Source organism: Varanus komodoensis, unplaced genomic scaffold, assembly GCF_004798865.1.
Source record: "Varanus komodoensis strain SLA01 unplaced genomic scaffold, ASM479886v1 scaffold53, whole genome shotgun sequence".
NCBI lineage: Eukaryota > Metazoa > Chordata > Lepidosauria > Squamata > Varanidae > Varanus > Varanus komodoensis.
The window spans coordinates 551,615-568,719 of NW_025336126.1; the positions used below are offsets into that span (position 1 = coordinate 551,615).

A 17,105-nucleotide genomic window follows, 5' to 3' on the forward strand; every position below is an offset into this window, starting at 1 on the left:
AGAAAGCCGGTTGTGATTGGATAAAGCACACAAGCGCCGAGGCTGTGTTCGTCGGAGCTCGTGATTGGGCTCGGCGCGATACGGTTTTATAGAGCCACCGCATTCTTATAGAGATAGAAATGTAGAGCTAACTGTGCCTTTGAAATCCACTTTAATACTTTTGGGTTAAAATGGAACTATTTTTACTTTAGTGTTGAGTGTAAAGATTTCATGAATCAAATACTATTCTGAGTCTTTCATAGTAGCAGGGGAAAGAGGAAAGCGCCCCTTGAAACCGTTTTAGTGCTCCAAACGAATGACGCCTTCTGCTTTTTATCGTTGTGTTACCTTAATTGATCTATCTCTATTGAAATTTTCCTAGCCACGGCAAAGAGTCCTTCCATGATTGGCTAGGCCCTCGTCCTGCCCTTACTGACTCACTTCGCCAGTATTGCTCATTCTGAGTGGGTGAATGGGCACGGGCTGCCAACCGGGCAAAACAGGGGTTGCTATGGCAACGCGTGCTTTCCCAGTCGGATAACCCGCGATGGGGCCCGAGTCTTTGCAACAGGTAAAAGGGAGTGGAGATGGGATACTATACACAGGCTAATCAGTAGTACGAACGGTCAACATGATGGTAACCATCGCATATTCATAGCCTTGGATCCACATTTTGTCTTACTCAGAGCAGACAAAGTTAACTACTTAACTGCAACTGACTTAAGACCTGTTGATTGTGTTGGCCAAGGTCCGTGTCCTGCTGCGCACATGCCCAAAATACACAACAGAGGAAAATTTTCTTTAAAGTATTTATTTTTCCAGAATAACCAGCTACCAATACATAGTTCCAGTTGGCTCACCTGAGCAGTCCTTAGTTGGCCCTTTTATGCATTGATCATAAAAGGGTTGCACGTAACACAGTTAACACTTTCTAATAGGTTACAGAAGGAAAAAGCCGCATGATCTTTCCAGTCTGCATACCCAAGAGAAAGGAGATTTTTTTCAAGAAGGGGATGAGGATGCGGTGTTATTCTGAGGAGGAGGAAGGGTGGTGTGAATTGCCCTTTGCTCAGACCGTACAGTGTCAGCTTGGTGTCTCTAGAATGGTGCCTGGTTAGTGTCAGCTACATTTCAAGGATGCACACATGCTGATGTCGAAAGAAAAGGATTCTTTTTCTGGTCCAGCTACATGCCAATATTTGCATGATTATATCTGTGTAGGTTGTACCTATTGATTTGTTCATCAATTGCACCGAGTCTCCTCTAAACATAAGTACATCTGTGCTTGATCTATTATTATTTTCATTTCTATACCTTCCTGCAGCCAAAGCTCTCTGGGCAGAAATATTAAATATTAATTTCACATAAGTGAAGGCATACAAGGCTACATGGATGGTATTCATTGGGAGGCATGGGTTTTCTCCCTTCTGTCAATCTAGTCCCACTTTTGAATCTTGAAGAAAAATATCTACCTCAGATTGTGAGAAGCACTAACACAAATTAACATTGTTCTTGCTTAGATCAGAAAAGGTGTGGTTGTATTTAAAACTACATCAACATGGCTTTCAGCCAGCTGTAATTTGCATAGCAAATAAACCTTGTTTCACAATAATGATCCATCTCATTTTAATTGTTTCATTTCCATTGTGGCAAGCACATCTGCCATTAAAGTTGCCAGTGGGATAATCGTGTTGGAATAACAACTATTTGGTAGTATTAAATAATGAGCTAACCTACCTGTAAATGGAAAGAATTATTATAATGATCCCCACATAGAAAATACACCTAAATCTTAACTTTCTTTTTCAGCCCCAGTCACATAAAGCAAAAATATGCATGTGGTAAGTGACTTCTTGTGACTTTTAGAGGAACTGTTAGATACCACATCCAAGCCTAGAGCCAGTTGCACTTTGATGCAGGGCCTGTATTTAGACATTGGTGGGTGCCCAGTACTCAATCGAACTCAGTGGGAATTACTTCTGAGTAGACATGTATGGGATTGCACTAGTAGTTACACCCAAGGCTGTTTGTGTATGTGGGCAACACACAGTTACCTTTCTTATTTTTGCTTATTTTCTGCATTTCAGGAAGGACATAGATGTTCACTCCATGGATCTCATCAACAAGGCAGAAACTACTGATGCTTTGAAAAGGTAACAAGAGTTTTAAGACTGAAAAGCATTTTGTGACTAGATGTGCTTTATTTATTTATTATTTTATTTATTTATTAAAACATTTTTATGCCGCCCCATTCGCCGAAGCCTCGGGGCGGCTTACAACAAAAAATTTAAAATAACATTTTAAAATATATACAATAAAATACAAATATACACTATAAAACAAGCCGCCCTGGCCAAATAAAATTCAATAATATTAACATTTAAAATACTGCTTAAATAAAAAGGTCTTTGCCTGGCGCCGAAAAACAAATAACGACGGCGCCAGGCGGACCTCTCTGGGGAGCGCATTCCATAACTTAGGCGCCACCGCTGAGAAAGCCCTCCTCCGAGTAACCACCCTCCTAACTTCTTCCATGGAGGGCTCCCGGAGAAGGGCCTCTCCCGCCGATCTCAGGGGGCGGCTGGGCATATAAGGATGTAAGCGCTCCTTCAGGTAACCAGGACCCAAGCCGTTTAGGGCTTTATAGGTCATAACCAACACCTTGAATTGGGCCCGGACTTCAATGGGAAGCCAGTGAAGCTGACGGAGAACTGGAGTCATGTGAACATAACGTCCAGTCCCCGTCAGCAGCCTGGCAGCTCTATTTTGGACCAATTGAAGTATCCGGACCGTCTTCAAGGGTAGCCCCACGTAGAGCGCGTTGCAGAAGTCCAAACGGGAAGTCACCAACGCATGTGTCACTGTCGCAAGGCAGTCATTCTCCAGATAGGGGCGCAGCTGATGAATTAGCCGAAGCTGGAGGAAAGCACTCCTCGCCACTGCTGTTACCTGAGCTTCCAGTGAAAGCTCTGGGTCGAGGAGCACTCCCAAGCTGCGGACCTTGTCCCTAAGAGGGAGTGCAACCCCATTCAGGACAAGGTTCAATTCACCCTCTCCGAAGCCCGATCCACCAACCAACAGGACCTCCGTCTTGTCTGGATTGAGCTTCAGTTTATTGGCCCTCATCCAGCCCATTACCTCAGCCAGGCACCGGTTCAGCACAGCCACTGCCTCACCTGGATTGGTGGAAAACGAGAGGTAGAGCTGGGTATCATCAGCGTACTGATGGTTCCGCAGCCCACACCTCCTGATGACCTCTCCCAGCGGTTTCATGTATATGTTGAACAGCAAAGGGGACAAAATGGACCCCTGCGGTACTCCATGGCATAGCTGCCATGGCGCAGAGCCATAGTCCCCCAGCACCACCTTCTGGAACCGGCCATTGAGATAGGAGCGGAACCACTGCAAAGCAGTGCCTCCAACCCCCAATCCCGCAAGCCTATCCAGAAGGATACCATGGTCGATGGTATCGAAAGCTGCTGAGAGGTCCAGCAGAACCAACAGGGACGCACTCCCCCTGTCCTTCTCCCTGCACAGGTCATCATACAGGGCGACCAAGGCAGATTCAGTACCGTACCCGGGTCTGAAGCCGGACTGCAATGGGTCCAGATAATCAGTTTCATCCAAGAGTGCTTGGAGTTGTCCCGCCACCACTCGTTCTAACACCTTGCCCAGAAACGGGATGTTGGCCACTGGTCTATAATTAGTGGCCATCTCTGGATCCAGTGACGCCTTCTTCAGGACCGGTCGGACTACCGCCTCCTTCAAAGGGGCCGGCACCCGACCCTCCCTCAGAGAAGCATTAACCACTTCCAAGATCCAGGTTCCAATCCCGTGCTTGGAATCATTTATTAACCAAGACGGGCAAGGGTCCAAAAGGCAAGTGGTTGGACGTACTCGCCCAAGCACCTTGTCCACATCATCGGGCCGCAATAACTGAAATTCATCCAATAAATCTGGACCAGACGGCAGCATTGGTGTCTCCTTTGAAAACTCTGAATCAATAGTGGTGTCCAGCTCGTGACGAATCTGAGCGATTTTCTCCCTGAAATGCCTGGCAAAGTCGTCACAGCGGGTCTTTGAGGGTGGAATCAGGTCTTCCTTTGGACCTGGACGGACCTTTTCTCTTACTGGAACAAAAAAGGAGGTGTGCACAGGTCTGAACATAATGTAAAATGTATATAAGTTCAGTATATCTGAGCAGCACACCCATGCAAAATCTGATTGTATTCATGTACAGGAAAGTGCATAATGCAAAAATGGACTCATGTATAGTAATCTGTATAACTGCTAACATCAAGAAGCACACACAAAATGCAGCTTTATGCCATAGTTGGTTTTTTCCCGTTACTGTGCATCAGGATGGACCCTATAGCTGTTATTAGTTGCTTTCTGTAGCAGTTATTCACGGGAAACCCATTCACAAATTCTTGCTCCTAAGTATCTAATATCCAGGCATTATCCCTAAATTCCATCTCCTGAGGTCTGCTATATAACAATGGCTTCCTTACAGTCTGTTCAGTTTCCCCAGGAACTCTTTTGCAGGGCAGTCAGTTCAAGTACCTGTACAGCTTCAAAACACAGATCTGTATTCAGCAGCTGCCCTTTCTGTCAAGTTGTTCTCTGTGGTGGCTGGGTCAACTAACTCTGTTGTAACAAAAACTACAGTGCCCTCCAGGATCTCAGTATTTTTCAGCAGCACAGGCCCTCATAAGGTACCGCTTGCTTCATCAGATGCTTGCAATTGATAATAGCAGCAGACAGATCAATGGAGGCAGGCTGGTGGGGGTAGCAGAGCAGAATCTGGTGAGTGAGAGGAAGGCTGAAACGCCATCTCTTTACTTGTAAGCATTACTGTGGAATAAACTTGCATAGCATTATGCTGCATGAGATGAATGGCTACATATCCTGAATGCAGAGAGAAGGGGAGAAACCAATCAGCATTTGCTGTTATTAGTGCATGGTTAACTGGGTACTGGTAAAGAGACTGCTCAGATTAGAACTATGTGTATCCATAGGTTAGCTGTCCAGCTTCTTAGAAAGGAGAAGGAACTTCCTCCCCAGGAAGTGAGACGAGTCTTTCATGTATTGTCCTTTATGGCTGGTGAAGACAGATTCATTCCACTGAGCTTTTAAAAGCTGCTATCAGTGCAGTTTTTTATTACATATCCTGGTGGGTTTTTTATCTAAATAGTCATTCAGCTGTTGTAGCTTATATATTTGTTACTTCTATTTATATAATTCCTCAGTGGAGCAGTAATCCAGAACTATTGATTTGCATGCATAGCTATACATTGAGTTAGTATGTGAGTCACCTTTGCTTAGCTGGAAAGACACAGGCCTGCAGCTGGATGGTGACCACATCTGGAAGCAGAGCAGTGGGGTGGACTCGATGTCCTCACAGTACCCTTCCAGCTGTATTTCTGTCCTCTTCTGTTTTAAATAAATGTTCAGCTGTGGCCAGTCCTCAACAATTGGAGGAGATGCAAAATCAACAGCCACCTTTCTACTCTTCCTCTCTTCAGTTGCACAGTATCATCTTCTTGCATTGGATTGTACAAACCAAAGGCAGGCGGTTATATGTGAAAGGAGAGTCCTTTTGGTCTATGCCTAAGCTGGATATCTGGATTTACACATCTTCTCCCCCTTTCACAGCCTTCTTTCTGAGCTCTTCCATCTGCAGGATTTTGACTCAAACCCACGCTCTGCTATCTTATTGGACCTCTACTTTTACACCATCCAATTCAGCCGGGAGCAGGGGTTCAACCGGGAACAAACCTCAGCCTTCTTCTCCATCGTGAAGGATGTCCACGAGGCCTGTGTGGGTGAGCAGAGGGTTGTCAATGACCAGGGAGAAGGCAGCTTTATGGGCAGGACAGAAAATGAAGGAGACAGTGGGAGAAATGTGCAAAAGTCTCAATAAGGAGGGGAGGACACCATCCATTTTCAGCAGGCCTGGATCTAGGATCACCTGTCTGAAACATCTCCTGCAACAGCCTGCCCCATGTGTCTACTGCTCATGGTGGCTGCTGGTGTTCTGAGCCCCGACTGCCATGTTTTCCTTTCGTTTTGCACATGTGTAAAAGATAGAAGAGCCGCCGCCACCACTGCTGCCAAGAGGAAGAGGTGTGGTGAGGATCCCTTTCAGAATCAGTGCGGCCTTGTTGTGGGGACTGGCAACGTGATGAGAGCCACAGGCCAGGTGTTTTGGCCTGTGGCTCTCATCATCATGTCTAATCATTGGCTTTGCTGGCTTGGGCTGATGGGAGCCACAGCCCAAAACACATGTAGGGCCCGAGTTGCGCACCCCTGCTGCGTTGGCTGCTGGTAGAGGACCTGGGCTGCCGGGTGAGACAAGAACAGAAGCGGCAGGGGAGATCAAGCTGAATCTTCGGCTTACCCCCCCCCCCCCCCGCTCTCCTACAGAAACACCCCTGCCCAATGTGGAGGAATGCTACAGCTATTTCACGGAACTTGTTTTCTGCCACTCCATCCGGGTGAGTAAGTGTGCCAGATAAAGAGGATTACAGAAGAACCCTGCTGGACCCTCTTCAGCATGTGTCCCTCTGCAGTAATGCTTGTTGCTACATAGCAATAGGCTAGCTGCCCTTCTGCTCTAATTGTCTCTCCTCCAAACACACTTTTTCCAGAGACCTCCCTTCAGTATCAATCTTTTTAATCAAGACCAGCTGGTGCTCATAACTGACTACATGATCAACACTTACTTCCGACACTACAAGCTTTACAAATATGCTTTCACTCCACAGGTAAAAGGATTTTCTCGCTCTCCTCAAACTGTGTGCAAGAAAAAGATCAGAGCAGCTCTTGTGTCAGCTCCTCATAGTGGGTGAAGGAAGTGTAAGATCCTGGGTGGCCATGATCTACAAGACGTGGCTTCCACCGCAGAGTGCTTATTGAAAAACAGCAGGAGTACTGCCTTTGCTATGCAGGAAAAAAATCAGTGGGACTAGAAAAATGCAACCCACTGAACTTGGTGGGTTCATCCACACTTACCCCTCTGGTTCTTCTGTATTCGTTAGGTGCGTTTGGACCTATCACTCACCTATATTGGGATGCCTGAACCACAGCCCAAAGATGAAGGTACGACAAGGATGCTGGGACCCCTCTCCCAGCTCTGAGCTCTATAGTTACCCCAACTGTCATCCAGCTGTCTTAGCAGGAATGTTAACAAGATGAAAAGGAATGGACTGGTCTTTCCTAGTAAAAGAGGATTGAACCAAATGAGAGAGCGCCACAGATAAATCAGAGATTAAAGGTGACTTAGGGCAACCTTCCCCAACCTTGTGCCTTTCAGACATTTTGTACTAAAATTCCCATTATCCAGTCATGGTTCATTGCATCTGGAGGGTTGAGAAAGGCTCCTGTAAGGGCTTAGCTGTGTGGACTGGATGCTGGAGATTTGGCATCAGGCATTGGCATAGGCAGGGAGCTCCTGAGGGCCCAGAAAACCGGAAGGGCACATTCCTGTCCTGAACCTACCTCAGCTGCTGCCGCCATCCTCCCTCTGCAGTGAAGGAGCCTCTGAAGCCCCTCAGTGAATTAAAAACAACAGCAATGACAGAAAGAATGTTTTCTGGGTGGTTGGAAGCAGGCAGGCATTGGCTCTGGTGCTTGATGGCTGGCAATAGTAGTAGGGGGCTTCAGCTGCAGAGGGCTGCCACCAGCCCTCATTTCATGCATAAGTAACTGCCATATATCAGGTATTGGTATCCTAATATGGGGGAGGGGGTCTACTCTGATGGTTACAGGCTTATCTTTCATAGTGTCACCACCCTGAAACCCTTTTTACATGGAGATGATGGAGGACTGAACCTTGTAACACATGCAGGGACAGAGCTCCTGGGCTGAGCCTGCCTTGTCTTGCGGCCGGGTGGTGTCTCTCTGAAGCAGGACTCGCAGGTCTTTGAAGCTCTGGCAAGTGCTCCAGCTACGCCGTGCTCTCCCTGGCTTAGGCTTAGCCAAATGAAGTTTATATGATCCTATGAAGTGACCTTACAAAAATATTTGAGTAAGGGATGACAATTTTACCTCAAATCCTACCTTTCTCCACAGCTCTTCCAAAGGGTTTAATATCTGTTTTTACAGAAGCAGCTGAGAGCACAGAAGCAACTTTGTCACCTTTACAGGAAGAAATGGAAGAGTCGGTTGTTGCACCTGAAGAAAGTAAGGCAGGATAGTATGGTGCTGGGGGCCAGGGCAGGGCAGTGGGCTGAGCTGGTTCGCCGGAAGGGGCCCAGACTTGAATTCCTTTCCAGACCTGAGGCAAGCCACTCTTCAGCCTCAGGAAACCCACCTGCAAGATGGAGATAACAATATTGCCCTCCTTTAAAAGGCTGTGGTAACTGAGCTAATAGGTGGGAGTACTTTAAATACTCAAAAGGCACTATTTCAACACTAAGTAGCAGTTATTCTTGTGGAGAGTGCCAGTCCTGTACCCAAAGTGGTTGCAGGGGGCAAATGCTTTCTCCTGTTAAGGCTGCTGGAGTTCAGGGTGCATTCTGCCTTGCCCTCCTCCTAGGTCCCACGGCAGCACTGCGGGAATTCATCTCTGCCCAGCTCAACCAGGAGCTGGCCCAGCTGCGTGTCTCAGTAGAGCAGCGTTTAAAGGCAACAGAGGATCAATTTAATGCCAAGCTGGTTCAGCTGGAAAAGGCTTTTGGTGCTGGCAAGGGCAGTTCAAAGGGGAAGAAAAAGTGAACAGGCAGGCCTGGAGATGGGACTAGGAGAGTAACTGTTTTAGGTTATAATCTTGCTGCCTCCTTGTCTTCGAAGCACCTGAGGAGAGACTATATAGGTCTAGCAATCACATCTGTCATGCCCCAGATGGCGGGGAGTGCATGCAGCTGTTGCGACAAATACTGTTAAAACCATATTCCCCAATGGGGTGCCCTCCAAAAGTGTTGGACCGCAACTCCCATGATTCACCGCTAGCACTTGCAGGTTGAGGAAGGCAGCTTTTAAAAGCAGGCAGCAGATGATAAACAGACTTTTCAAAGCATGATGTGGTTTACAAAAAATCTCTACAGAGAGATCTGTGTACCAAGAAGAAGCAGAAAGGTTCCCTGCAAGATGGGATATTAAGGCATTAAAGAACTTTCTGAACAATGCCTACCGTTGCTGTTCATCTTTTGTGCATTAGGCCCACACTGTGTTCCCCAGTTTGGGCCTGCGGTACCTCCCTCCACACTCAAACTGTTGTATTTTTCTGGGGACATCCAGATTCTATCCAGCCTTCTACCCAGCACCTTGGAGGTGCTGCCTGGACTGTAACGGTGCAACCAGGCAAAGACGAGGTAGCTCCTCACTGTTGCTTTAGCTCAGGAGTAACCAATGTGTAGCCCTCCAGATGTTGTGGCAGTTGCAGCTCCAGAACAGCTGGAGAGCCACGTGTGGCCCAGCCTTGCTTTGGCAGGACTGGTGGCTGAGGTGCCCGACACAGCTGCAGTCTCAGGACATTCCTTGAGTGCTGCTCGGTGCCAGCTCTGCCTTCCCAAGCAGTCCTCCTCCCTCCAGGCTCACATCATGCAGCAGCACCATTCTTTGCCCGCTCGCCAGATGCTCTGCTGGCTGGAGCACTTGGGATTTTTGGGTGGACATGGCAGTGAAGTCTGTCCCTTCTGGCAGCATCCAGTAGAACTAACACAGTCCCTCTTCGGGAGGCAAAGGATGTCCCAGAGGCCTGTTTTGGTTTTGTCCCATTATTTTAATTCTGACATCAAGTAGTTGGGCAAACAACACAACCACGCACACACACACATACACACACAAACAAGAGACATGATTGTACAAGGAAGGGCCAAACCCAGCTCCTGTTTATAGGAGGAAGGAAGTGTGTAATACCCGATTCCAGTCCCACCCACTTCCCCCAGTACTGACCATACATTGACTGCTTCCTCAGCAATGTGAAAATTGGCTACATTTTGGAAGGGTGAAATGTAGGGACCTCCTTACTGTGGAAACAGGTGTATAAATGGCTCCACTTCTTGCTACTCTAATATAAAAGATTTCCCCCCCACCCTGCAATGCTCCCTAATCATTTTGTATCAAGTAATACTGGAGCTCTGTACCCGGACCCCACACAGATCCAAGGTTCCGCACTCTCCAGGACAATTACAGGACCTTTGTTCCCATCAGCCACAAACTTAGGTTCCCAGATACCTACTCCACAGAAAATGGCCCCTCTGCATGCAAGGGCAAGTATCTCTCCCACAGGAAAGCTTTACGACTTGCCATTCTCCCAAGAAGAGTTCATTTCTCACTCAGAGCGGCTCCTGCCTCCCTCATGACAGTTCCCAGGACCAGCAATCCCGCGGCTGCACAGGGAGTGCAGTAAACTCTCAGTAGGAAGGGTGTTCCACAGCGGATGTCGAGGGGGCCTCCTCTCCCTCTGCACTGAGCAAGACCAACTGGATGGCCTTAGGGACGTTTTCAAACAGGGCAGCCCGGTTCTGCTGCTCGCCTTTCTTCACCCAGTGCCCATAGATGCGGAAGGCACAGGCATCGATCAGCTTCCGCACCCCCTTGAGAGCATAGGGTTCGCAGAGCAGCAGCTCCTTGGTGACTGGCCGAACACGTCTGTAGGTGGAGAAGATGCGGATAGAGGCCCGCACGGTCCAGGCAATAACCTGTCGTAGAGAAGAGGAGGCAGAAATGGCTATGGGCAGCAGTCACCACTCTCCCAAGTTGGAGAATGAGCAAGGGATCAGCCTTCCCCAGCACAAAACAAGTGGCAGGGATGGCGAGAGGAGGAGACCCACCCGGAATTTGCGGAAAGGGCTGAAGTGCCGGTGCTCCTTCCCATAGCGATGGAAGAAAGGGTGCTGTAACGCCTGCTCGGCTGTCAGCCGCTCTGCTGGATCCACCTGCAGCAGTCGTGAGATCTACAAGAACACAGGTGTGCTGAGAGGCACGGGGTGGCCATGCCCCCTTTCCCCCAACAACCTGGGGTTTGATGGTTTCTCCTGTTCTAAAACTGACGTACCGGGCCTAATGGCAGGCACCTGAAACTTACTTACTGACAGAAAGGATTCTAAGCCAAAATCGGCTGGGTTGCTTTGGACTGTTGAGTCTACCCTTTTGCCTGAGCCTGTGCCCCCTCTGGCCACACCCATCACTGGCAGGCAGCCCAGCTGACCCGGAATTCGGCTACTGGACTGAAAGAAGTTGGGCACCTCAGGTTTAAAAAATATTATTTATCCTACCCTTCCTCCAAGAACTCTGTGGTCCTTTCCCCTCCTCTCCATTTTATTCTCACAGCACCCTCTGTGGCTGGTTAGCTGGAGAGCGCCCAGAGATCATCTCATGACTTTCAAGGCTTAAGCGGAGATCAGAACCGGATCACCCCAAGCCTAGTCTCACGCTCTGACCAACACAGCGCATTGCCGCACAATTAATTACGAGTCGACAGAAGTTCTGTTACTTCGTCAGGTCTCTCTTTCCAGCCTGCCTTGCTAGTGGCCACCAGGTCTTAGTTCTGCAGTGGGACTTGGCAAGCACTTACACCAGCCGATCAGGACAGAGTTACCAGGGGAAAGTTGCAGGAGGCGGGCTCACTATAATCCGATCACAGTTAGGGGCAAACCCTGGAACTTCAACCTGGTATCTACCACCCCTGAATTCTAAAAGGACGTAGAAGTAGAGAAAGAGCATGGATCCCAATGATTTTCCTTCCTTTTAAAAAAGTAGTAGTGTTAAACTTTCATTTCTCAAGGCTTAGAGGATAGGTTTGAAACTTTATTGCTGGCATAAAAATGTGATGACTTAATCCCATAGGCAGGGTAAGGAAAGGATCGGGATTTCCAGTGGTAAAGGGCAGGGCTCCGGGGCTAGGGGTGATTCTTCATTCTTCCTCACAACCAACAAAAGCAAAACTATGCAAACTATGCAAATGTGCTCCATGTGTGTTGTGGGACTGCTTTTTTCCAGCACAGATCTTTCCAACTGGAAGATGGGGAAGCTACACACAGAACCAAGTGACCGACAACAGATCCTTCAGTCTTACCAGATCCTTGACTGTATCAGATCGGTCATCCCACTCAGGGGAGCCGAACTGGTACTGCCCCTCCATAATCATCCGAAGCATCAGCATCTGCTTGCGATGCCAGAAGGGGGGAGAGCCAGCCAAGAGAGTGAAAAAGATGACTCCACAGGCCCAGCTGCAGGGAAAGGAGAGAACTTATTTTCTGCATCTCCTTAAGTCCCCTCCACAGTCAGAGAGAAGGCCTAAGGAATATTGATCTTGCCAGCATCACATGCAATTTGCATGACTTCTTAAGGGTCTTGAGAATGGCAACATTTGATTTTTTTAAAGGTGTGTTGCTAGACCTTGTGTTAACTATGGAATCAAAGCCGTCAACAAACATGGACCATCTGGTCAAACCTGGCCTACATGAACCGCAGGCCAGAGCTGGACAAGGGAAGAGAAGCGAAGTTTGCCCTCTTCTTCCTACCACACGCATCCCATCTCTTAGGGCTAGGCAGCTGGTGCCTGTCAGATGCTTTGGGCTGGAGCTCCCATCTTCCCTCGCAATTGGCTAGCAAGGGCTGATGGGTAGCGCTCTGCCACGTATTGTGGCCTACAAATTTCCTGCCCCGACCGGAGTTTGGGGTTCTTTACCAACTGTAGTTCCAGTACAAGAGAACAGATGACCAGAACAAGGAAGGGGAGAAACAGACTCCTTCACATTTATAGAAATCTGAACGTATGAATTTGTTGTGGATTTCACCAACATCCCTAAGTCCAAATGAACTGCAGGGCACCAAAGAGGAGTTGGCAAGCCCCAACTTCCCCTGCTCCCGTCTGCCATGGGAAACTTACAGGTCCACCTCTTTCCCGTAACCAGGGTGAGTCTCATCCATGGAACATTTCAGGATCTCTGGTGCCAGGTAGCCTGGGGTTCCACACAGCTCTGGCAGGGAAGAGTGAAGGAATCAAGGAATGCAGAGAACCACTGAGCTGAAGCCCCCATGAACCTGAAGCTAGGAGCCCATGTTGGGAGCACATGTACAAGCCACGCATGCCCCCACCCCACCCACAGTAATGGCAGGCTTGTGGTTTCATCCCATCAGCGCTACCCAGAACATGGTGAGAGCTGCAGTCCAGCCACACCTGCAGGGCCACATCGATGTAACTGCAGAAAAACTACAGAGCGAGCAAGCAGGCTGATGGGCTGCAAAGCAACAGCAGGGCAGCCTCCAGCATCTGGAAGCCTTGCCAGGCCCAGCTCTGCTTTCGGGCAGGCTTCCCAGCCAGCCGCCCTCCAGATACTTTGGCCTTCAGTTCCCAGGGCCCCACGCTGGCCAGGGGCTGCGATCCTCCACATCCGCAAGGCACCACGTTGAGGCATTCTTGCCTTGGGACAGCACAGAACACTGAAAAGAAGGGACCCTCCCCAACACTTTCCGACCACAGGACAGCCCACCAAACGGGGCCACCCCCAGCCGCCATCTCTACCTCGCAGCTTCTCCCCTGGCTCCAAGTGGCAGGAGAAGCCAAAATCAGAGAGTTTGATGCTGAGGTCGTCATCCATGAGGATGTTCTCAGGCTTCAGATCTCGATGGATGATGTGGTTTGCGTGAAGGTAGCTCACAGCCTCCAGCAGGGCTCGCATAATACACCTGAAAGAGGGGGGGGGACAGGTGGCCCCTGCAGTTGAAGCCCCCATTTCTGAAAGCTCCTCCGAACTCGGGCAGGGATGCAAAGCATTGTGAAGGGAGCCTCCACCTCTCCAGGACCACCACGGAGGGCAGCACTTTACCTGGTCTCCTTCTCGCTGAGTGTTACCTTCTCTGTAAGGTAGTCAAAAAGCTCTCCACGTCTCATCCTGCAGGGGGAACGCAAGCTGAGATAAATCTGCCTGCAAGGGCGATGGCACACGAGAGAAAAGAACTCCTCCCCTCCTTCACACGGCACTTTCAATCGGTAGGCAAAGTGCTGCCTTCCAGGTGCTTTGGCCCCATCCTTTGTCACTGATAAGAGCTGTAAGCCAGAACATCTGGAGGGCCGCAGGGTGCCCACCCTTGCTTCAGCTGCAAAGCAACCCTTTATGGAGGGGGAGAGCCAATGAAGTCCAGGAGCTGGAAACCAGCAGGACTCGGGTTCAAGCCCCTGCTCTGGAATTCAATCATGAAAGGACTCCTCAACAGGGCCATTTTTCCCTTAGAGGAAAGATGACTGCAGGATTAATGATACCTTGATAACAAGTCTATTTAAGGTTGAACAGACAAAAGGGAAATTACAGAACAAGTGCTAATCAAACATTAATTCAGCCTGCTGGTTGGTTCTGTCAGTCTTTCTTGCCAATCATAACAGTATCAAAACTGGAGACATGCGGCTTTTCTTTCCACCATCTTTCACCTCTCATTCTCTTTTGCTCCCACCCCCATGGACAGAATGTGTGCATGTGAGACAGTGAGAGACTTCTTGTTTCTCCAAACCTGACTTGTTTCCACAGGGAAGAAGCACAGGCCTGTAATGTGCAAAGGGAAGTGAAGTGGCTTTTTTGTACTACTGGGAAGCCAACAGCTAGAAAAGAATTTTCTTTGCTAGGGAGAATGGGGTGCATCAACAGCTCATTTTCAGAGGTTTGTACTTACAAGTCAAATACGAGGAACATGAAGGTGGATGTCTCATAGGAATCTATAAGAGTAACTGGGAAGAAAAAGAAAAGGATTATTGCTTCAGCATTTTGGAGGGAGGCACTGTGAAACTCAACCCACTTCTGCTCAGCAAACATCAAGCATCTTGCCAACTTGAGAGAAAAATCGGGTGGGGGTTGTTTGTTTTTTTGTTTTGCAACACCCATTTTGAAGTGGGCTATGATTTTAATTTTACTTTAAATGTTTAAAGAACATTTGCATAAATCCCAGCCACAAATAGAGTCAATTCTAGACACAAACTGAAGCTGAAATGTATGTAAATTTCCCAGGCTTTAGCGCACCCCGCCCCCCTGCAAATCATGGCTTGCTTCAAAAGTGAAAAAGTGCATATTGGTTCAACTCATGTCAGGGCAAGTTGGCACCAACAAGTTGACAAGAATTAATTTGGAATGCTGAGCTGAACCAACATGTCATACTTTGATCCTTACCAGATTCCTTGCCTATCCCTATTTGGCAGTATACGTAGGAGACAGAAAACAGCACTAGTGGAAAACCTATTGACAGAATACTATTACTGCAAGAAATGTACAGTGACAACAGCCATGCTTTCTGTCATCTGTATTTTTTTTCTTTACTTGCTAAATGTGAATCTAGCTTTTCTACTGCTCATGATGCTAATAAAAAATGAATAACAAAATTTTAAAATTTCCAAACATTAAAAATGTGAAACATGGCATGTAAGACAGCAAAAAAAAAAAGCCAGTTCTTAAGCCAATAGCAACCTATTTGCAAACTCATTCCACTACAATTCCAGGTAACTTGTTTGCCCATTAAAGGCTGTGGTACCGAATTAGGATTTTGGGAGTTAAACCCATTCGGTGATGGTGGAAACAAGTACAGATACCAACAGGGAACTACCGGGATAAGTTCCTCCACAGTGAGATGTGCCCAGATACTACAGGCAGGGTTAACAGGAGGGTTCCATCTCCAACACAGAATTAGCAAAATGTTGGAGTTTTGGTTAAAGCAGGAGAGGGCAGCTTGTGGCCCCTGTGACTATTTTTATGCTCATGTCACCTTCCTGCTATTGAACTTGCTGCTGCCGCTATGGCAAAATTCACTGTGACAAAACATCTATAACAATTTTGGCAAGAGTAGGATTTGCCCCCAGCAGCAGGTTCCAGGGAGTGCTATGCAGGGTCTCCAGCCCCAAGTTAGGGAACTGAGCAGCCATCAAGGGGGTGTCACTCACTGATGAAGGGGTGGCCAGAAACCTGGCGCAGAATAGCGATCTCTTTGCCCGTCGACGTGCGCACTTCCTCCAGCTGTTGAGGGGTCATGCGCTCTGGGGTCACCTCAATAATCTTGACAGCATATTCCTGGCCTGTCTGCTTGTGAATACATCGCCGGACCACACTGCTCACACCCCTACAGCAGAGGGTTGTGGGGTAAACAAATTCCCAAGAAAGAGAGTTTAAGTTTCTACACAGTTAGGATAAGGATGGTAGTGATGGTGGGGAAATTCAGGGATCCTCCCCCTCCGGGCCCCTCCTTGCATGATGTCCCATGCCAGCCCCACCCAGCTAGCCCTTACCTGCCAATAACATCCTTGGGGTCATATTTCTGATAGAACTCCTTGGCACCAGCCCAGTCTGGAAGTTCATCATCTAAACCCACGTCCCGAGTCATCGCACCTCAGGGACAGGGTGGGTGGGGTGGGTCACAATGTCTGTAAAGCAAGAAGGAAACGAGCGTGTCAGAGAAAAACCTGTCAAATAACCAAAACCTTCAAGGACTAACCTACTTCAAGGCAGAGAAGCCAATATCCCACGTGGGGAGGGACCACAGTGTATGTGGGAAACAGGACACAGATGTAAAACAGCAGATGAACAGAGAAGAGGGCCAATAGAGAAAAAAGGCTGAGGGAATGCAGTTGCAGGAGAAGCCTGCTGTGCGCATGTAAAGACACCTTCCAGTCTCCTTCAGGAGCTGGGGACTGAGGCTGAGTGACAGAGCACATGCTCTGCATGCAGGTCCTACTCACAGGTCCGATGCCCAGCTCCTCCAGTCAAGGCAGGAAAAATAGGACTCTGAAACCCTGGAGACCATAGCTGCCAGTCAGTGTTGCCAATGCTGGGCTAGATGGACCAATAGCCTAACTATAAGGCCTACCTTGCAATGTTGTTGAAAAGGTACTGAGCCAGTGTGAGCCTTTTGAACTCTGAAGAAATCACTCTATAAAATAGCAGCTGCTTTACTGATTATATTGCCAAGTTTGTAAAGGTTGAGACAAGGTACCCATGAAATACACCCTGTCTATTGGGGAAGCCCTCTCCTCAAATCCCAAAACCCAAACAGGTGTTTCAGGGACGCTCATTAATAGGGTACTGCCTTCTGCATATACTCAGAGGCATGCTATTCCGATATTTTGGGACCAGGGCCTAGCACAAGCAACAGGTTCCAGGGCTGAACTCTGCAAAGCCTTATTGCGTTATGAAACATCCCGC

General features: G+C 48.3%; 2 protein-coding genes across 2 annotated transcripts; one reads left to right on the plus strand and one right to left on the minus strand.

Moving 5' to 3' along the window:
- Window positions 1-499: 499 nt before the first annotated feature.
- On the plus strand, window positions 500-9,106 carry CFAP119 (cilia and flagella associated protein 119). The gene is made up of 9 exons (XM_044448014.1): window positions 500-550; window positions 1,789-1,820; window positions 2,067-2,132; window positions 5,635-5,804; window positions 6,406-6,476; window positions 6,630-6,746; window positions 7,020-7,080; window positions 8,086-8,163; window positions 8,519-9,106. Exons 1-9 carry the CDS (start codon window positions 527-529, stop codon window positions 8,695-8,697), a joined length of 798 nt encoding a protein of 265 aa, XP_044303949.1. The 5' UTR covers window positions 500-526; the 3' UTR covers window positions 8,698-9,106.
- A 576-nt stretch (window positions 9,107-9,682) lies between these two features.
- PHKG2 (phosphorylase kinase catalytic subunit gamma 2) lies at window positions 9,683-16,321 on the minus strand. Its single transcript, XM_044448009.1, has 9 exons — window positions 16,193-16,321; window positions 15,851-16,026; window positions 14,596-14,650; window positions 13,758-13,823; window positions 13,454-13,617; window positions 12,818-12,908; window positions 12,002-12,155; window positions 10,758-10,880; window positions 9,683-10,625 (listed from the first exon to the last, which is right to left on the minus strand). The coding sequence occupies exons 1-9, from the start codon at window positions 16,285-16,287 to the stop codon at window positions 10,338-10,340; spliced, it is 1,212 nt and encodes a 403-aa protein (XP_044303944.1). The 5' UTR covers window positions 16,288-16,321; the 3' UTR covers window positions 9,683-10,337.
- Between the last annotated feature and the right edge of the window lie 784 nt (window positions 16,322-17,105).